Below are 22,079 nucleotides of genomic sequence, written 5' to 3'. Positions count from 1 at the left end.
ACTGATACCATTACTTCCTGGGGAAAAAGCAGACAAGGAAAATGCTTGTTCTTTGAATACTGTGTGTAATAAATGTAATCGTAGGATGCCCGTCTTTGAAAAAGAATTCATATGCCTAAAAGATGATTTCAGGTAGAGCTTTTGAAAGGAGTGGTCTACCATTCAGTGAGTAAGAGAAAGGCAGTAAGGACAACTTGCCGCTCAAGATCAAAGGAATTCAACAAGCATGTTTCCTCGGTTTCCTCCGTTCCTCCTGAGGCACAGCTGGTGGAGATGGAGTGACTGATAACATTATCTTTTAAAGTTAAGAATCCTCTTGGAGAATAGAGGTGGTTTTACCTCTTGTGTAATAGAAGATAAAATGGAAGCTAGTGTTGGAGAATATTAGTGAAGGTTTAACTATTACTGTTGTGAAAATGAATAAAATCCTTAATGTTCTGAAGACAATAATGCAAAAATGCTCCGAACCCACATTATTTTACACCCTCAGTTTCATGAGTAAGTGGCTCGGAATAGAAGGCAGCAGATTCCTCTTTCTCTTTTTTTAAGGGCCTGCAACTTCCTCCCTTTATATGTGTGTATATATATATATATATGTGTGTGTGTGTGTGTGTGTATGTATGTATATATTTTACCAGTTCCACCCTTCTTTCTTTATTGCAGCCTATGGAAAATGTAGTTGCAAGTTTTTTTTTTGCAGTGTTTCTTTAAACTTTTACTTTTCTAAATCCAACACTAACCGCTTAATTCGCGTGAGCTGCTCTCTAGAATTATCCTGCCTTCAGAATATGCCCTATTTTGTGTTACATGCCTTCCAGCAGTCTGCGCTCTGCATATGCTTCTGTTCTTGTAGTTCCCTGTGTCAGTGTTGTCTACTCTCATCTCTTCTCTTATGCTATTTTATAAAATTCTATGCAATTTTCCAAGTAGTAAGTTTTTCTTTCTTAGAGGCTGGATTCTGCTCTGCAGAATCTCTAAAATTTCGGAGGCTTTTTTCTTGTCTTTGCTCTCTGCAGGACAAACCTTTGTGATTTTTAAAGGCAATTTTGGTTTTAGTGCCATCAGCAATCAAGTAGGTTCTCCTAATTTTTTTCTGTCAGACCATATAGCGTCTGTGACTTCCATTTGCTATAAGAAAAGGAAATAGGGAGAACTGCCTGAAGCTGGTCAAGACAAATGACCAGCTTTTTGTTTCACAGTCTTTGACCCAGATAGGTTCAAAAGCGTTCCCAAACTTACAGTTTCTGAATTCCAGAAAGAAATCTTCTAGCTAGTTTGGTATTTATAGCCTTGAACCTGGATTTCATTATGGTAATCCACGCCTCTGACTTGCGGGTTACTTGAACGTCTGCAATGCATTCTCTCCTTGCAGCTAGGCTTGCAGGCAGCTCTATTACTGCAAAGTCCAAATGCAAAAATATACTATTGCATGGTGGTGTATGAGAATTCAGGCCTTCAATAACTTCTTGAAGTGTACCTAGAAACAAAAAATGTTATCTTCTTCGAAAATCTCCCATGGCTTATGACTAAAAACTGACTTGAATCTTGTAGCCAGATACAGTGATCAAATCCAGCCTGTGTGAACTAAGAATCTTCCAGATAGTGCAGTTCTCTTGCAGTGATTCATATGCTGTTTACATTTGGACAGTTACTTTAAAAAGTTATTGTAACAGATGAATTCATTTTTTGCTTTATAACAACCCCCACCTCACTAAGAACATATTTTCCCTATTTTCCCTTGCAGGCATTAATAAATCTAACCTTGTTTTTATGTGCTTTTGGTTTGTTGTTTTTTTGGAGAGGTGGGATGGAAGAGAACGCCAATATTTAATTATCTGCTCTAGCGATCCTTGACATCAGTCAGTCACCTCATAGTCCCAACGTTGGTATCTGTATCTATCTAGTAGCTAATAAGCACATTTAAAATATATTTTTACAATGATCAGTAGTGACGTCACTGTCAATATTGTCTGCAGACTTGGAAAAGACATAGTTACAGGGGGATATTCAGTCAAATAACGTCAGCTTAGAGAAACAGTTTAAAAGGCCACAAATTAAGAGTTGTTTAATACTACTTTTTCTCTTTTTGCCTTTGTAATAACTGAAATGACAAATTGCATGTTATGAAAGCTCACAATTTCTCAGAGGTTTCTGCCTCTAGGAATCAGAATTTAAAAAAATACCTATTGTGAAACGGCTGAGCTTGAGCATTAACAGTTGTAGGCCAAATGAAAAAGTCCACTATTACTTGTTTCCTTTTTTATCCTGTTTATTTGCAGTAATAACAAGATGTATACACGTATGTGTTTCTTTAAACTAAAACGGATTCTTCAGAGCTATAGGTTGAGTGACAGAAAGCAGGCTTCCCAAGATCTGTAAGAAGTATTTCATTGTGTAGGCTTCCTAGAACATAGGTTGTCCATCTGAGAGCCAGGAAATGAGGAATAAGGGTGGGTCTTGGCTATTAGCTCATTCAGCAAAATGTCAAACCACAGCTTCCTAAGCTTTAAGGCAGTCACTCTGACAAAGAATGCTCTGTCTGTCTGTCTGCTTCCCCACGTGCCATTCTTGTCTGCAGTATAAATTACCTAATTCAGTAGGTGTCTAACATAATTTCTGCAGAATCCCTCATTTTGATGCATCATATTTGAGAACATTATTCCAAACTGTGTAGTGGGGATAGAATGATTAAGAGCCTCTAAATTAATATAAAAATAAATCACAATCCATATTTTTCATCTTGGAATAGTGTCTGCTTTTTGCTGCTGGGATCTAAAAATGGAAATGTAACATTTATTTTTTTTTCCTAATGTTTTCCTCTGAAATCCTCAGGAAGAAAAAGGACAACTGTTATTGACAATAAAGTCAAGTGTATGCCCCGAGTTGCTCACATGAGAGGGAAGAAAAAACCTTAAATTAGTCTTGCTGAAGCTGGTAACACTTCAGAACAGCTACAGCTGACTCCATAATGATTACTGGATGCAACTGTCAGATTTAACCTAGTAATAAAAATAACACAGACAGAAAAACACCCAGACTTGGAAACACTTACGCAAGACTTGTCCTCTTTGTCAAGAAGGTCAGCAATTTGGTTTTGCTTTGTTTTGCTCAAATAGAACATGATGGCATTATTTGGTTGTTTGCGTTTTTAGGTTCTAAAAAAGAACCTATCTGCAGCAACAACTCTGTTTTCTTCCTGGAGCGGAGGTTTGGATTTAATTCTGTTGCTCATACAGTCAGGGCTGAAGACTCACTACCTAGGAGCAGCGCACTCGCTTTATAGATGGCGTGGTTTCTATGTGAGAGCGATATATTTTTCAGTCTAAGTAACATGGTTTGATAATTTCCTTTGCCGGACAGAAGACCTACTGGTTTTGCACACGCCGCCTCCTTAAGGTATACTCGGTTTTCCCCACCAGTTGCCACGCTAGAAGAACCTAAAGCAAGTTAAAATCAATTGCACAAGCCGTTCTGCTCAGTTCATGAGTAATAGGCACGAAGCTGAGGAAACTGGGCTCGTTCCAGCTGGAGAAGGCGGCCTAAGGGCTCAGAGGGGAGGCAGGACGCGGCTCCGGTCGGACCAAAGGCAACAGGCCTGTGTTGCAACGGGGGATAGTCCAGCTAGAGAGAAGGTAGCAAAGCCGCCCCGCCGGAGGGGCTCTGCCTGCGAAGGGGTAGCGCAGAGCGGGCTGCGAAGCCTCCGGGCTCGGCAGCCTTTGGGCCTGGACTGGGTAGGGCCGGCGCGGCCTGCCCTGACGGGGAGCGCAGGGCTGGGCCAGGCGACCCCCGAGGTCCCTTCCAGCCTCAGTTTGCCGTGACTTTTCCTTGTCGACCCAACAGCAATCTCAAAGCTCTGCGGAGTTTTACTAGGGCTGGAAGGCGGCAGTACTGCAGAGGGGGGACGGGGAGGGAGCGACGGACGGGAAAAGCTGGAGAAGTTGAGATCAACCAGAGAAACCAGTGACTACCGAGAAGACGGACCGGGACACGCGGTCCCGGCCCGTGACGGGAGGCCAGGAAGGTCTTTACGATGGCGTTGACCCATCTGAAACCGCAGAGGGTAAAAGGTTCCGCGGGCGCAGCCGGGCCGGAGGGCGGGGGCGGGCGGTCACGGCGGACACGCGGGGGGCGGGGGCGGGCGGTCACGGCGGACACGCAGCCGGCGGGGGCGGGGAGCGCGGCCCCGGCAGCCGGCATGAAGCCGCGGCGCGGCGGACACGGCGGCGCCGCTGAGGTAGGTAGCCGGCTCGGGCCGGGCCGCCCCCAACAGGTGCAAGTCCGTCCCCCCCCGCCGCCGCCCGCGTGTCCTTGCGGGGCCGGGGCACCGGCAGGGAGGGCCCGGGCGGCGGCGCGGGGAAACCGAGGCGAACCGGCGGTCTGCGCCTGCCCGCCCGGCGCTCCCGCCCGGCCCGGCGCTCCCGCCTCCCCGCGCTCACGCCGCCCCCCCCGCCCCCCCTCCGCAGGGCGAGTAGAGCGGCCGCGGCCGGGCCAGCCGTCTCCGCGTCCATGAGCCGCCGCCAGCCGCCAGCCGCCACTCCCGCCGCCGCCGGGCCCAGCCGCCCCAACGCCGCCGCCGCTTCCGCCGCCCCGCCGGAGGTGAGCGCCGCCGGCCCGGCTCGCCGCCGCCCGGCTCCTGTCAGCACCGCCCGGGGGGCCCCGCTGCCGCCTGTCAGCCGCGCTGGGCGGGCTCGTCCGGGCCGCGCCGGGGCGGGGGGAGGCGGCGGCGGCGGCCACGTTAGCGCCCGCGACCTTCTCGGGGGGAAGATGGAGGCCGCGCGGGGGGCGGCGGGGGGTGGCGGGCGGTAGCGGGCGGTAACGGGCGGCTCGTTTGCTGTCTCGCCGCAGGAGGGTGCCGCGCGCGCTGCCCTGAGGGATGGCCGTGAGCCTGGCGCAGGCCCGGCGGGTGGGCTGCGCCCTGGTGAAAGCGCTCCTCAGGTTCGGCTTCATGGTCGCCAACAACCTGGTTGCCATTCCGTCCTACGTCTTGTACCTGCTCGTGCTGCAGCCGCTCCGGGTGCTGGACAGTAAGCGCTTCTGGTATATCGAAGGAGTGCTGTTTAAATGGCTTTTAGCTATGGTGGCTTCCTGGGGCTGGTGGGCAGGATATACAGGTAAGAATGTCTTTTTTTAATATATATATTTTTTCCTTAAAAAAAATAAAAAGTATGCAAATATAAAACTGTAAACGGAGGTTAAAATGCAGATGTTTTAACATGGGGATGTGTGGGGGAACATGTAAATACGGGAGATGCATGTTCCCCCTCCCCCGAGGTTTCTTAATATACATGCATTGTGTTGCTGGACTGAGATACTAAACGTACTGAAACTTTGTAAAAATCGTAGCTACAAATCCGTTATGATGTGTTTTAAGTGATGGAGTTTCTCAGTCAATGTCTTGTTTTAGCCTAATCAAAAGTGTGCTTTTTCCTAAGTTTCTAGGTCACTTTGGTTTAGTATTATATGAAAGACATACATCTCTTCAAAGAGAGCTGATTTGTACTGCGTATGTGGCTGATATAGCCAAACTTCTGAGTACGAACAAGCTTTCTTTGTTAAATACATGCATCTCTAAATCATTTCCGCTTAAAACTATCAGGACACAAGACTGAGGAGTTTGACACGAAGCTCATCTCAGAAGAGTAGGTCTTCTATTCCTTGCAACAGTGGCTGTCTTTTCTGCTGCTTCAGAGGGGAGGGAACTTCTTCTATGGAAACAGCAATATGTAGAATGTTTCTTGACTAAATGGTGCTTCATTTACTGTTAGCAGAGCTAACTACACAATCTGTAGGGCTTTTTTTTTTCCCTTTGCATGTTTCTTTGCAATTATTATTGAACTTATTTTTACTTGCTAGTGTTCGTTGGTTCATCAAGATGACAGACTGAACTGAAATATTAAGGAAGGCTGTAGTGTCAACCTTGAATACACTGATTTTCATCCTGGCTACCGCACTTTGTGCGAGAAAACAGCCACCAGTTCTTTGTACGTGCTTGGAAAGGGGAGGAAATGAATCTATTGGGTGCAAAACGTGAACATCCCTCCTAAAATTCTTTCCCTCTCTTCTGCCCAGGCTGCATCTGCAGGTCTTGTCCATGTAAACAAGGAAAAAAAAAAAAAAAAGGAATGGCAACACACAGCTCTGGAGTCTGGTCAGACTCCTGATTAGTCAGAAAGTCAGTGTTGACCCAGATGGAGCACTCTTTTTTTGTTAGGCTACAAGAGCTGAAGCTTCTGTGATAATATGCCTTTTGGTACCCTGTCATGTGCCTTTCCAAGATGCACAGAGTTTCTGTGGATATTCTAGGTGAGCTTCCAGTATTTCTTAAGGAGATGGTGGCAGCAGCAAGCTAGTTTCTGGTCTGTTGGGCTAGAACTATCGCAAACGTTGCACTGCTTCAAAATTGCCTTGCCTGGTACGGCTCAAGCTTTCCCAGATATGCTGTTTTAAAAACCTTTTTATATGTTTATATTTGCTCATTAAAAGAAGTCCACATGGTATTTGCAGTGGCAGGTACGTTTTAAATGTCTGCTTTACACCTTTAAAAACAAAGTCCTTCCGGGAGGAAGGATTGATCTTCAAGGTGTTGTGTTATCTTGAATTGGAAATGAGAAAGTTTATCAGCATAATAGTAACGTTAAAGTCATACAGCATATGACCCTGCGTATACACTGTGTGTATTGAATGTGCTAGTTAAAATTCAAGCTGCTGTCCCATGACGATATGGTTGTCAATTTTGAAGGCAGTTTCTTTGGGATAGCTTTCACTGCTGACTGCAGAACTGTGTGGTTTCTTTTGCCTATTGCTTGGAAAGTGGTCTTAGCATGATCTGCATATCCTAGAGTCTTCTTGAAGCATCTGTTGATTGGTGTTGCTGCTGTATCTTGACAATTCAAAATCCTTTGTTTTACAGTCTTGAAATGTCTTAGTATGTTTATTTGAAGTATCATTTACAAACAGCTACACAGAAGTGTTTTCTGGGATGGTATATGGGTAAGGAGGCCCTTCTCTTTGCTTTTCAGTATGAAGCACAGCTTTCGTTTAGGGGAGAATTTTAAGCAAATGCTGGTAAGAAGTCTCAGTTTAAATGTATTTTCTTATTTGGTATGAAGGCATTAACGTGTTTTGTACCAAAAGCTACAAAATAAAGAGAGTAGTTTATTTCTTTGTCTTTTCTTTCTTTGCCTTCGTCAGTGCCCCCCACTACATACAGAATAAACCTGGAAAATATATCTTTATGGCTTCGGTATATGTAAACAAAGTAATTCAGATATCTATTTCCAGACTGATAGACTGTATAAAATACTGTTGCTTTGGTCCCCTCTTCTTATAGAGTATGACATATTTTAATTCAGAACTGAAATGCCTAAGTGCCTAAGATTTGCAGTGCTGCACCTCAAAGTGACGTTACTCCAGGATTCTTCTATCTTCCGTTCCCCAAACTAAGTCAGAGATTAGCTTCGATACGTTCCATCTTTGTGAACGTAAAAAAAATATAGTAGGTATGTATGAGTTCATTGAGAAGATAAAGGATTTTTTCATTTTTGACCAGCAGAGCAGAGAGCAGTTGGTGAATTGATTTTTTTTTTTTTTTTCTTTTTTTCCCCTCCTGATTCAGAAGGTCATCAGTTAAATAAGTTTACCTGCTTTTTAATTGGAGGTACTGTTCTGCATCAGTTGTTGTGTTGAAGCTGTGTTTCTATTTTTTTTTTCTTTCTCCATTGGATGAGAAATGACATAAACCATTTATAATTATGGACTTAAAACTCGGCCTGGAAACTGGTTTGCCCTTCTCCTTCCCACCCCTGTAAAAAACCCGTGCTTTCATGTTAGGATCTTAGAGGATTTACCAGAAAAATTGCATGAGCTGTGTCTATATCGCAACTCTAATCTGTGCTTTTTGATAAACGCAGGTGTTCCTGTTTGCAGATGCGCTTGATGTTATGTGAAGAGGTAGTGTATAACTGAGCAAGCAAAATAGAGAAAGGAATGGGAAGAGAAGTTGTAAAGATCCCTCTCCTTTCCGTAATCTTTTTCTTCTTAGGATGCAAGTATGAGAGAGAACTTGGCTATAATTGGTTGCCTTTGATTTTTAGAGGACAGAGTATGATGAATATCTGTGGTGTTCTCTTGAACTCCATAATGTTCCTTACAAAAAGGAAAACTGAACATCTCTTTATGAAGAATGTTCAGATAGGCTAGCAATTGTTATTTTATTTTTATCTGTTTTCAAAAAAGGCCTTCTTAACTCTTCTGAGCTTCCCCTCACCTTTTAAAGCTTTTTATATAAAAGCGTTACTTTCGTTGTAGGAGCTGTCCTATTAGGACACTCAAGACCTGCGTATTAGTGTGATTTGAAAGGCACCTTTGAGTAGCACTTCTAAGTATTTTCCTGCATTTGTTGTGAGATATGGTCCTCAAAAAGCGAACCTGAGAGTACTTGTTCCTTTGTCGACAAATACCTTATTTTCTTAAGTTATTATGTATTATTTTGTGGTTTTTTTTCAGTTCCCTTGCAGTGTTTGAAGGACATATTCGTAGTATATACTATAATTTGTCATTTAATATACAAGTAAAATAAGCTACGAAACAGCACAGTAGGTGTAATGGGAGGGAGGGGAAGCATATCTGTGGAGGTGAATCTGTGATGACCTCCTGCTCGTCTACAAAACTAGTTTTACAGTAACCATCTTCTGGATCTGAACTTCTCTGGGCTAGTGGTTATTACTTCTTAAAGTTTAATATCCTTATATCTAATCAAATTGCTAAAAATAGTTAGGGCTTGTAGAACTAAAGCTTGCTTGGCTTAAAAATGTTTAAACAAACTGTTTTTGTTGTCTTCTGCTGTCTAAATGCAGAAGTTAGCATTACCTTGCAGTAGTGTTGGGCAGTGCTGGTATTGTTGCGATAAGGGAATGAGATGTCTATGCAATAGCGGAGTAATCGGTTAGCAATGCAGTCCTGAAGCTAATCTGGTACTTGACTCGGTGCCGCATAGCTCGGACCCGCGGCCAGGTGTAGTGCTGCGTGCCCAGCCTTTAGGTCTGGCATGGAGAAGGGGAGGAGCTGATTGGGGACGAGTGTCCTGAGTGTCCTCCTTCGTCAGCCTGCCCCAACCCTCCGCAGCTTGAAAGGGAGAAGTGTTGCCTGTGGGATCAACAAGGCTCTGTGCACCCTGGGAGGGGTGTTACTTCAGAGTTGTGCTCGGAGCATGCTCTACTCCAGCAGCCAAGGAGGAAGAGGTCAACTCAGGACTACCCTCTGTTTCAGCCTCTTGCCAATGAACACAGTCTCGCAATAACACTGGACAGACTGGTGAGCTGTGACTAATGCAAGGAAGAGTAATGTACCTCTACTGCTAACCAAAAGATCTCAGCGGTGTGAGGAAGCTTGCTGGCATCGTGATGTAGTGTTTAGGGACAAGTGAACTAATCAAGCAGTGTTGGCCTGTTACTGTTGTGTACCAGCGAGGAAGATGATATCTCAACAGTGTCTGTAAGAATAACCTGTTTCTGTCAGGTGAGGAGTTTTTTCCTTTCCTCCTTCCTCTTTATGTTCAGCTAGGTGGAGTAAAATTGACATTTGGATTTCTAGTTGTCCTCCCTTTCTCTCTCTCCCCCCTCCCCCCAATTAATTTAAAATTTGTTGGCTGACTTATTTGTGTGATTAAGTTGTGACCACTCTGTATTTTTCTTTTCAGCAGCCATTCAATTTTTTCTGTAATTCAAAATCTTATTTGTTTCCATTTCACCAGTTGACAGACTTGTAACTCTTTCTGCTAAGAAAATTTCAGTCTTCTAGAACTGTAAAAGGTACAGGTGGAATCGCTCTTGTGTGCGATACCACTTCACTAGCGGAAGAAGGGTGTGTGCTGCCTGCTCTGCTTCTTGTGTCAAGTCAGCCCCACGCTTTGGGCAGGAAGTGCAACAGAAGCTGGAAAGCAGCAGGTGAAATAAAGTAAACTTTTTGCCCAAAATAAGGCAGGTACTTCAGGAGACCCATCTATACTTCCGGCCCTGCCGTTGTTTTCTGCTCTCCTTTGTTCCTGCAATTATAACTTTAATTCTCAAAATTTCATTTTGAGAAATGATCACGACTTGTGTGTGGGCCGGGGGAAGTCAGGCGGTGTGTGAAATTGGGAAACACGGCAGTTCTTGTTTCTTCGTCGAATGTGCAAAGACGCCTGGTATGACTCCAGTAGGTTTGGATAGCAGCATATCAAACAGAGACTTTTCGGTTATGTTATGCCTACATGTTGCATTTCTAGGTAATCCTTGGCTTTAAATGCAACTTTCTGTGATGTGTGTATTTTATACCTAGGTTATACTGCGATCAAGCTGGGACCTTTGAACTTGTTTTCCTATTTTTAAGAGGAAGTTTGTATGTAACTTGTGAGCTGTCTTGATAAGGAAAGTCGAAGCAGTTGAACGAGTTAGGACATTGGAGCTGTTTCTGCTGTGGCCTGGGAGCACAGGTACACTGCCCCTTTCGTAAGGGGAGAGGAGTACAGTGGACTTGCTGTAAACCTCTGTGCCTGTGCTGTGTGTGTTAGGAAGGGGATTGTGATACCATGACCCTTGTTCTGTTTTAATAATGTATAAAATCACACCAGGAAATTGCAGTCTCATTTTTGAAACGTGAACAGGCTTTACCATAGTTCTTGTTTTGTAGTTCATCTAGTGTCAGCAGCGCGTCAAAAGTAAGCTTATCTTTCGTTTTTCTCCTGCATCATATAACTAGAAAGGGCCGCTCTAGAAGATTAGGTATTGAAATGATCTCTATATTTTATTTATGGAAAACTACTGTCTGCTGGCACAGATACTTAGAGTAAAAGCACAGTTATTTTTTGCTAGTGATATTTTTGTAGTTAGTTGCTATTTGCTTCCTTTTTTTTTAATGTAGGTTGATCCCTGTTCCTGTCTTTCACCTACTCTGGATAGAACAAATGTTTAAAGCAGACCAAACCTGACACTTCTGCGTAAAGATGGTAAAGGTGACGTTACTGAGGAATACCAGTACGGAAGGGTGTGAGGGAAAATTATTTATTTTTAAATCAAGGAATGCTTGTGGAATGCCAGTACTGGCTTAGGTGCTAACAGCCAAAGGAATACAAAGTTGTGGTAATTCTGGGTTCTCTTCCTGCTTAGGGCCAAGTTTGCTATTTTTATGATGTGTTTTCATTTCTCCTACTTCTTCTAGGCCTGACTTTGTTTTTAATGCATCTATTCATGCTAGTCATCTTATTTTTGCTTGTTCAGTGCCTGGAAGGAAAGGACTAAGAATACCTGAGCGATGTCTCCCTGTTCTCTGTACCTTTTCTTATTCTGCTCTTTATGCTAGGCTCTTAAGAGGCACGCAAAATGATTGCAAGGAAAGTCTCTTCCAGCTCTAATCTGGAAAAGGAACAAAATCTTAAGGAGTTAAACTGTTTATCTCCAAATAATTTGCAGAGTGTATGAAGTAGGAGTTTTTTTCCACTCTTAAAACTCAATTAGGTCTGTGTTGCAAGTAGGCCTTTGCAGAGTGCCTTGATAGCAGAGACGTAATTTCTAATTCTCATATATATTTAATATAACTGCTCTAAAGCATAGAAATTTTAGAGCTTTTCAGGAAAACTGGAGAAAACATTCCATATTTAACATGGGTAAACCTGTTTTCTCTGCTACTTTATTCTGAGAAATTACTTTTTCAGAATGAAACTCAAATGAACAAAATAGGTCTCTCTCCCTCACACACACCTGAGAGAGGAAAGGGAAAGTGACATCTTGCCAAAAGTTAGCTTGGCAAGGTTTTAAGCAGCTGAAAATGGGGTCTTACAGATGGAAGAGCCATGCAACCTTAATTAGGAAAAGCAGCTGGTAAATCCTTTATGGCACGTAAGCTTAGTGGTGTAACTTTCCTGTGTAAACTGAGCCAAAATACAGCTCCAAGATGTGTAATCTGCTTGTGTTTGTTACGGTGAAGGGAAAACTCTAATGCGTAAGATGACATTTCAAATGCAGGTTTGCGAAGGCGTGTAATTGCACTGCTGTCGCAGGCACCAAAGTCAAGATAATATTCCAGCCATTTATATAAGCAGTTACTGAAATAAATAAGGCCAATATGTTTACCTTTCAGCAAAGGCTCTGTGACACCAATGAGTGTTTCTGCATACAAGGCTGTATTTCCCGCGGCCCCCCCCCCCAAACTTCTGTACTCCCACACTTGTGTTTTGCTCCCTTGCAAATTTGACTGAGGTTGACCAGCTGTTTCAAATTTCACAGCTAACAGTGTTCTTGCAAGTTTTATGAAAATTGACAGTGGAGCAGGCAAAGTAGGTAATGCCATTGAAAAAAGCCAGTGCCAGCCTTTCAGTTTCATCCTTGCACTGCTTCTTCAGTTTTGAGTGGCCAAATGTGTTGATGGTTGTATGACGATCAGGACTGTGATCAGGATCCACACTAAAACTACCAACCCCCTTTTTTTTTTGCAGAGCTATTAAAAAAACACATGCGGTACCTAACCCAGTTGATTGTGCGGGTGTGGTGTGAGAAGATGGGAATGAGTAGTTGTAACGGGAAAGAGGAACTGACTCTTCTGCTGGCAGTACAAGCAGTAGTTTCACCAATGTTTCAGTGCTGATGGCCCCAATTTAAGAGAGCAGTCCTGTACCTGGTAGGCCTCTAGCATGTAGTTTAAATCTCACTGAAGTAGACTTCTTTGCCTTTTTCTACTGTTTTGTTATTTGGCTAGTGTTACTTAGACTGGAAAGTACCTGTTGCAAAGTTTCTTTGGAGAGGCAAACTAAGCATAGAGAGTGAAGGGTTATTGTGACTTGAAAACTGGTTGATAAAGGAATAAAAAAACCTAACGTTTTCTCTGGTGAAAGCTTAGCAGTGGGATTCCTCTGAGGTTCTGTCTGCTTAGTTGTTTGAGGTTCGTCAGCTACAGAGACAACTGTGAAGAACTTCAAAAGTAGTTAAGCTATGTGAATAGTCAACAAATTGCTGAAGAATTTGTGTTGAACAGTCCAAAGTAATAAACATTTAAGTTAAGTAGCAGCTCAGTGAAACTCCTGGCTCAGTGCATAACTAATACTCTCCATCTTGTTTCTTACGTATTTTATAATACAATGTGATGTGAAAGACACCGGTGGTTCAACTTCACGCTTTGCTGTTCTTCTCTCAGTTCTGTAGTAGCTTTAAAATGGCTAAGAGGGGGCGCTAAGTGTGGTGAAAGATTCATTTATTCAAGCTGAAATCAAATTGGAACAATTTCATTCATACCTGAACTTGAGTCGGAACTGAACTAGGCAACTTACTGAATCCATTTACTGGGTGAAATGGAGTAGAATAGAAAGTGATAATCTCCCTGCCTCTGTACAGAAGGGGACTTCCCTGTCTTTACCGGTAAAGACAGAAGATCTGATAAGATTTAAAAAGACTGCAGCGCCTTAAATATTTTCATTATATCTTTTCACAAATTTTTACTTTGGAAGATACGTAGTGTCAATGACTTTACTTCTTTTGAGTCGCAATACAATCTTGAAACCTTTTGTTTAAATGTTATAGTTATAAAAGATAAGGAATTTTTCCCTGTGTAACAATTACAGTAATTTGAATTGGTTATTCACCCCCATTTTGTAATTTAGGTAGACGGGGATGGGAAAGATTAATAGCTTTATTACTGCTTCTCACTTAGGTAGACCTAAAAATAGAAATGGTGTTCTAAGAACAAGGGCCAGTGCTGCTGCTGTTTAGGAGGAGGCAGTTTCTGGAAAACTGAGTTATTAGGACAAGGGCCTGAGTGCTTGGTTGATCTTTTTTCTTTCTTTTTTCTTTCTTTCTTTTTTCGTTTATTCATTAGCTTTGATGGTCAAAGGAGAATTTGTCTGAGCTTCTTAAATTTAGTTTCATTTGTTTTCCAGCACCTAGAAGTTGCAAGTAGGTGCTGTTCCTGTCAAAGCCTGTGGTATCTGTGTTTGCGTGATGTAACTGGAAAAAAGCCATTAATATTAAAAATAGCTTTAGTTATTTAAGCATCAGTTACGTTTTTGAGGATGGTGTTTGAGGTAGGCCATTGAACATCATTTTCACGTCAAATTTGATGACTCGAGTATTTTATCGTATATGTAGATCGATAAGTGACAATGTTGTTAGCCTTGTTTCCTTATGGAGTTAGGCTGCTTACTTGTTTGTCATCTCCTCTCTCACTACTCCCACACTTGTGTTTTGCTCCCTTGCAAATTTGACTGAGGTTGACCAGCTGTTTCAAATTTCACAGCTAACAGTGTTCTTGCAAGTTTTATGAAAATTGACAGTGGAGCAGACAAGAGACCCAAGTTAGTGCCTCAGTTGAGGGTAAACCAGACAGAATTTGGCAACTCTGCGCCTCATTTGACCACTGCTGCATAGCCAGTCAGCGCATATGTATTTTCAGATTTGGCCACAGTGCTGTCTTATCTTGTCCAGCGTGTTGGGGAGGAGGTTAGGCAACAAGTTTTTGGGAAACCAGGCTTTGTTACTTCTGCTGCTTCTGGAATGACTTGCAAATCTGGCAGTGGCAGAAGGTGTGTGAAGGAGCATTATTTCCTTTAGAAGATATTTCCACTACCTTGTTTATTATAGCCCTTTAGATGCAAGAGGTATATGTAGACAGCTATTTAGCCTAAATATTAGGAAAAAAGGATGAGGTGATAAAAGAACTTAAAACCAATGAATTGGTTTTTAAGGCTTTCTACTCACTTTGCATCTGAGTAGGGACTATTGTAGTCTCTTAAAAGGAGAAGCTGAAGCGCGGGAACCTAGCTGAAGTTCTTGAGAGAGAGCAGTGATTCCTAGATTTCTGTAGGTGGGACGGAGCCAAAGAGAAAGTCAGGTTATGAATCTGGCCTAGGGATATGTGGAAACGTGAGGCTCGAGGTGTGTTTGAGTGTATTTGGAGGGAGCAAAGGTGTAGGTGGGAAGTGACGTGCCGTTCTGTCAAGGACAGTTGTGTACCATCGTGCAGCACACGTGAAGGCACTGTTAGAAAGGTGACCTCTTGAAGTGTGTGCCTGAACTTGGTCTACTTTGTGCGTAAATGCATATAGATGGTCTGGCAAAATTCCAGCTCTCCTGTCTGCCAGTTTCCTTTGTAAATGCATTCTTTTCATTTGGATAATGTATCCATTTTTATTTCCTGAGCTTGTCTCTGGCATTACTGAAAATTCAGCTATTGTCCCTCCTAGCAACAGCTTTACTTGAAAATAAATGTAGTCATGGCCTGTATATACAGTTAGGTGCCGTGAGGGCCCTGTGAAATTTAGTTCACATTTGTAAAAATGTTTTCAGATGAAGGTATAGCTTAAAAAAAAAAAAAAAAAGGCTGTCTGTTAAGCCTTTCCCATGTAATGGATTACTTGAAAATAAGTAGAGGAATATTTTCAGTATTCGAGACTTTTATTCATGTCATCAAACCTAATGCTTCAGTCTCCTAACATAGCAACATAAGAAGGGAATGGTACAGACCGCAAAGTATTTACCCAGGTAAATCTGTTACCCGGGTAACAGATTTGTCTGGACTTTTTTAAAGATGGCCTGCTGATTGTGTGGGGCTTCTGAAGTTTGACAAGATTTTCACAGGCTAGAGAAGCACCTTTGTCCCATCAAATTTTCCTCATCTTTTTGAGAGAAAGAAAATATTGAAATATGTCTTTCTCCCTCTATTGCTCACATACTTTGTAAAGGTTTTAACAGCCTGCTAAAACTTTACACCTAGTTGCCGGGCCCGTTTGCATTACCATGAGTTGATTTCACCGTGTCTCCCTGTAGGAATGTTACAGAGTTGCTGGGGTGGCTGGTGTGGTAAAGGAAGACCGTATCAGGTGGCATGCTCCCTGCTTTTTCCATCTCATTACTGTCCTTTTCTGGTATTTTGGGAAAGCAGTGTGGTAAATTCAAGTGTCTGGTCACCCACTAGGTTTATTTTGAGGCCGAGTTTCTTTGACCAAAGTCTAGAGGATTTGATTGGATGGACAGTGTTTGATGTTTGAAGTGTATTGACAGAATTCTTTGAGTGTTTGACCTGGATGCATTTATTTTTGCCAACTTTTTTTTTTTTTTGGTTTTGATTTGGAACGTGTTTGGCAAGTGCTTTCTAAATATCTGAATTCACTTGTAGCCACAGAATAGAACAAGTTACTTATAAAGTACTTTAAAATGCCAATTGATACCCACTGATTCAAGAGTATTAAATAAATCCTCTAATTGTAAAATGAGATATTGAGATTCATAATGTCTCCTTGCATCCTTGTATCATTAAAGGTGTCACTTCTGGTTTTACAGTAATGGACTTCTGCCTGCTTACTGGCAACCTGAAATGGGACAACACATTTATTTCGTAAGAGTCACTGAACTACTGTAGGATAACCTGTGGTGTGGATTTAAATATGATAACATAGTGGTCTGATGGCTTAGATCTTTTGCTGCGTTATACTAGTAAGAGTACTTAACATTTTTTTTGTAGCTTAAGTTCTCAGCTGGAATTACTCTTATATGTTTTATACCATGCTTTTTAAACTTACAGTGGTCTCCTGTTTTAGTAATGAGACTTACACGCACAGAAACATGAAACTGAATTTAGGAATCTGCTGTTATGTTAAACTGCACTGTTAACTTTTTTGTTTAATATTGAATTACTTTGATTAAAGTTGAGGTAACTGAACACTTTTTTTTTTTTTCCCCTGTCCTTTATAAAAATCTATTATTTGAATACATGGACATAGTATCTAAAAAGTCCAAGGTTTACAGTTTTTATTCATGTTACAGCTTTTGTTTGAAAGCCTGTTTACAGTGTGGGTGAGAAGTTTATTAAAGTCCTTGAAACCTAATGGGGGAAGCATTCAAGGCTTCCTTTAAAAGGCTTGTCCTTGTACTTCTTTGCATCTGTATCCAGTTAATTTTTTGCTTCTTTGCATGGCTTTTGTTTTTAAGTTCTCCCTCCCCCCACCCCGCCTCCACATTACAGCTTGTACATGTCCAATCACTTGAGTCTGTTTTATGGTATATGGTGATCCTAACGTGTTGGAATTGGAGTAGTGCAAAAGGGTGTGTGAGGGGAGGCGAGAATAATGCTGCAGCTGCTTGATCAGTACCAGTTTTGTTGTTTGTGAATATTGATTTTTTTTTTTTCAAGTTATCCTACTCTTGCAATCTCAAAATACATTGTGTGATGATATATTTCTGTTCTTATGATTGTTCAGGCACTCGGTAGCCCTGTTTCTCTATCTGGGGTTGGCTGAGTTGAGGAGGTTTAAATGGTCAGTGCCCTCCAAGGGGGGAGAAGCTCCTGAGTTCTGTGGTCACTGTAGGGAGGCAGTAAAAAAAAAAAAAAAAAAAGCACATAATCACCCTTTGCCATTCCCATGTAGGCCATTTAAGAGAGATCTAAAAGTAAATAGTTGCTTGAATACATCTAGCATTTCTTCTACGTAGTGATTATTTATAGCATATCATGAACTGAGCTGGAAAATGTCAGAAGTGTAACAAGGCACAGCATCAATAGCATTTTGTAGTGACTTAAGCAAGATGTGAAGACTACAAAGAGGAAACTGAAGTTAATTTAGGTAAGTAAAAAGTAATGACCAGACCTGGACTACAGGGGTCTTATGATCTCCAAAATCTTTGTTTGCAATAGTAGTATTGTTGGTGGTCTTGACCAGAACTGTCAGCCAGTAATTAAAATTACGCAATTTGCTTCCATTAGGAGGAGAAAGTAATGAGAGTCTGATGTTTCTCTGAATCAGTCTGACTTATTTAGAGAACACGTGCAAAATCTTATGTTTTTCTGAGCCCAGTTATATTTGAACAATAGGAGACAATTTCCTTGCTTAGTAGTTTAATTCTTTTTACCTAGCACATATTCCAAAAAATGCAGTCTCTGTTCTTATTTGTAGTCACTCTGGCAGCTTTTCTTACCCTTTTGGCTATAATCCTTGGCTACTCCCAGTCCTATTGACATCATTCTAGAATTAAGTAGTTGAGCACCTGGGGTCTGATCGAGCCTTTTCACCATCCTATTTAGTAAGGTTTGGTACAGAGGGATGCGGAATGTCAGTTGTGTTAGGTGAGTTCCACATCTTATTTAAAGAAAAAAAATAGTGTTCACTCACTTCTAATCCTGTTACAGTTTTCTGATTCCTGCATTTGATAAACCTCAAGATAATTCAGAGAAATGTACGGGTACCAGAAAACCTTTGATTAGTTAGCTTTCTAGGTGAAGTACAAGCACACTAGAATAACATGCTCTTGCTTTCCAAGGAGAAATTGTTCTTAGTGCAATCTAGTACCAAATTTCTGCATGGGTTTTACTTGAAAGGGACTGTAGTGTAGCTCTCTGAAAGGTTTGTGGTCCCCAAATATACAATAATTTAAAACTTGTAGTCAAGTTTAAAACTTTTAATTTAAAAGTTGTAATTAAAAATGGAAATTCTAAGACTGAGACTTCCAGCTCATGTTTTTTTGTTGCTAGCTAGCTTCTCCAGTCTCTTGTGCAATAGGTAGTAACTAAATTCTGTTAATTTTTTTCCACTGTCAGCAGAAAGATTTTACTGTTGCATCATGTTGGGATATTTTATTGTGAGGTTGCTGATTATGTCACATTATTTTGGCAGTTGTAATTTTTTAGGAAGATGCAGCTTTTTTTTTTTTCCTTCAAAAAGCTTCTAGATGTTCTGGATTCCTTGAAATCATATGGGAGGCTTGTACATCTACAAATGTTGAAAGGAAATAGCCGTCTCTTCCTGAGCGTGTTCATTGCCATAAGCCACTTGCTGTTTAAAGCCATGTTTTCAGTTGGGCTGATATGGAAAACTAGACTAAGTAGTAGCATGATCTTTTGCGTGCATAGGACTGTACCTTTCCAACTACTCCACTTTTTTTTTTCCCCTCTCTTTAACCCAAACAGCAGTTTATACAGAGCAGCAGCTTACAGAGCTTATAAAGGTCTCGCATCTTCTTAAATAAGTGACGGTCTTGTGCGGATTTAATCGAACATTCATTTTGGGCAGTGCAGCAGTTATCACAGAATTTACATAAACTTTTTCTAACAAATTCCTTCTTTTCCAAGTCTTCTTGTGTTGCTGTCCAGAAGCAGTAAGGACAGCAGTCTGCCCGCTTTGAAAGGGATTTTGCAACACAAATAGGCAGAGATCTGTGATTCGTGATCTCTTGGATTTCTCTGTGGAGAGGAGGAAGTGAGTATCCTTCTCAGCTACCACAGTTAAATCGAGCAAGCACTGTCAATCTGAGTCCTCACTTGCCAGAGATCACAACCCGGTATATTAAATAAACTGAAGCTGATGGCTTTTAACTGTGAGCTGAGATGTGGGCTTGAGCGTTAACTGTGATGCATCTGCTGGAGGGATGGTAAACTCTTAAGTGTCCTAGTAGGACCCACCAGAGCTTGAGTCAGAGATATAAGGCATAGAGCACTTTGAGGCTTTTTCAAATCCAAAAGTATAAAATCTCATTTAAAAAAATCATTTCTTCTGTTTCTATACAATCTTCTTGGAGAATTGTAGAATAATTGAGGTTAGAATAACGGAGATTATCTGGTCCAACTTCCTGCTTAAAGCAGGACCAGCTTTGTAGTTAATACATTAAGTTGTTCAGGGCCTTATCAAGTCAAGTTCTGAACATCATCTAGAATGGGGACTTCACAGCCTCTCGCCACCTCTTCCAATCCTCAGTGGTTACGAAGAATTTTTTTCATTATCTAGTTAGAACTTCTCCCTGCTGCAACATGTCTGTTGTCCTTCGTACCTGCACTGGGCATTCAAAAAGTCTGGTTCCATCCTCTGTATAACCATACAGTAGTTGAAGATAGTAATTATATTTTCCCCCTTAGCCTTCTCTTCTGCAGGACGAACAAACCCAGCTCTCCCAGTCTCTCCCTGTGCGCTATGTCTGCGGACCCCAGTTGTCTTGATGGCTGTCTGCTGGACTCGACCCAATTTATCAATGACTTTCTTGCACTGATGAGCCCAAAACTGGACAAAGTACTCCAAATGTAGTCTCACACAAGCTCAATAAAGGGGAATGATTACTTCTCTCAAACTGCTGGCTGTGCATTTGCTAATGCAGCCGCATATGTGGTTAGCCTTCATCATAGAAAGGGCACACCGCTGGAGAAGTGGCCAGGTTTGTACTGTAGAAATTTTCTTTGTCATGCAGGTTGTCTAAGAGTTAGACTATTTAAAAAAAAAAAAAAAAAAAATCCACAGTGGGTTACATCTCAAAGTTGCACCTCTAAATGTGCTACATATTACGTTTGGTAGTGATCAGTAATGGCCTTAAATGTTTAGCATGCAGTGTAGTATTATCTAGGTGTAATTAATAGAATAACTGGCATGCACAAATTGCTGCCATCCCTTTAGCTTGCTACCTGCCTAGTCTGTGAAAGGAGTCGTTACTCAGTCCTTTGGACCTGCTTTCAGGTATTGGCAATGGCTTTTATGTTCCAGTATGGGAAAACCTGTTTGAACCCCTGATGACATCCAATTATTTATCTATGTATGGTTATAGATAATTCTTGTCTTTATTTCTTCATAACCATAACAGTCTGCTAGCCTCATCTTTTTTTCCTTGAAACAGAATTACAGGTTCTCCCTAATTATTTGTTTGAAGGTTTGTTTCTGCCCTGTAGATATCTATTTTTTTTCAGTAGTGTCTTTGTCCATTTTCCCCAGTACTAATGTTTTTTTCTGGAGTACACAGTGCAGACCGTACTTCCATGGTATAGAGAGTAATTTCTGTTTCTTCATAGAAAGTCCTGTGATGTTGCAGTGCACAACTCCACATAAGCAGCAGAACAGTTGAATGGAAACGGAGTACTGTGGTCCCATGGGCTGGCTTGTTGGTTAATTGTTTGTTTTAGCCAGCTTGCACTAGACCAACGAGTTCACGTCTTGCATTTCTTCTGTCTCTCTTGTGATCAAGAAGCTCAGAGTTAACAGCTGAGGCTGCAAAGTGGGTTTTGACTCTTCCCCCTGCTTTTAAAGACACATTTTTTTCTCTCTAAAGGAAATGGGACTGATATTTCACAAGTCATTTGCTTTGCCTAGACCATTACCTTAAAGAGATTTTCCACGTAGTTGATTTGGACGTAGTGTGTTTTTTGTCAGTGATTACGCATTCTGGAAGATGCTCCATTAGTTAGGGCCTTGAACCCGGGTGTGTTCTCTGGTCCCTGTCTACTTTGAAGCTTGGTTGGAAAGACCTGCTTTTGATCCCTTATCTGTTACCTGTTGTAGAGCCTGCGATGCAGTAGCTGTGCCTTTTGAGCCACCTTAAGAGCTGATGGAGGAAAAGTACCTTATGACGCTCCTTTCCATTACTGGGAATTTCACATCTGGAAAGACAAGCAGCAGGATCATATTAGTAATGCATACGATTGCCAGTGACTCAAAAGGAAACTAGTAATACTATTGTAGTTTGTGATACTGCCCCTGGGTGATTCTACTACATAGACAGTTGACTCTGCAAAACAGTTCGGGTTACTGATGCAGTAATTTATAATTGCGACAGTGGGTATGCTTTCCGAGTGCTCCCTTAGAAAGAAAGGGGAAATATTTCTTATTTTCTTTAGTTGCTTTTCCCAGACGAATTCAAAACCCTAACACTAACAAATCAAACAACTCTCACTATATCCCGGCCAGAATAGTGGTTCTGCAGAGTGTATGGCACATGGCTACAGGGTGCTTACAACAAGGATGTTTGTTTTTCCTTTTTGTACTTAGGCTTACAGAGGAAAGGGAAGGAATGAGAGGTTACACGTTTTTACCACGTTCTGAACTTCTTTAAAAGAACAAAACTCAACGCTTACCATGGTCTAAAGACCACACGTCTAGTGAAAAAAAAAATATATATATATATATATTTCTTTTTTTTTTTAAAAAAAGAAATGCACTGCAATTTAGAAGACGGCTTTAGGAACTCGTGTTGGTCACGCTTTGTACGTTGGGCCAGTGGGACTTGCCTAGCCAGTCTTACAGAACCGCATCCTGCTGCTGATTGGAAGAGTTCATTCTGGTCCAACTGGCGCTGCTATCATTGCATCATCTT

The 22,079-nt window shown here is 41.7% G+C and overlaps 1 protein-coding gene across 4 annotated transcripts in view; it reads left to right on the top strand.

The window, feature by feature from the left end:
• The first annotated feature begins 3,637 nt into the window (after nt 1-3,637).
• LPGAT1 (lysophosphatidylglycerol acyltransferase 1) overlaps nt 3,638-22,079 on the top strand; it is a 70,665-nt gene continuing 52,223 nt past the window's right edge. The window contains exons 1-3 of one of the 4 annotated variants that reach the window (XM_068939785.1): nt 3,638-4,060; nt 4,464-4,596; nt 4,846-5,111. In XM_068939785.1, coding sequence (XP_068795886.1) covers nt 4,874-5,111 — 238 coding nt within the window. In that variant the 5' untranslated portion in view covers nt 3,638-4,060; nt 4,464-4,596; nt 4,846-4,873. Of the gene's footprint in view, nt 4,061-4,164; nt 4,235-4,463; nt 4,597-4,704; nt 5,112-22,079 lie in introns of those variants that run through there. The other 3 variants (XM_068939784.1, XM_068939782.1, XM_068939783.1) reach the window with 3 other exon arrangements.

Source organism: Struthio camelus, chromosome 3, assembly GCF_040807025.1.
Source record: "Struthio camelus isolate bStrCam1 chromosome 3, bStrCam1.hap1, whole genome shotgun sequence".
Lineage (NCBI taxonomy): Eukaryota > Metazoa > Chordata > Aves > Struthioniformes > Struthionidae > Struthio > Struthio camelus.
The sequence above is the reverse complement of the archived record's forward strand: the minus strand, read 5'-3'. Positions and strand labels throughout refer to the sequence as shown.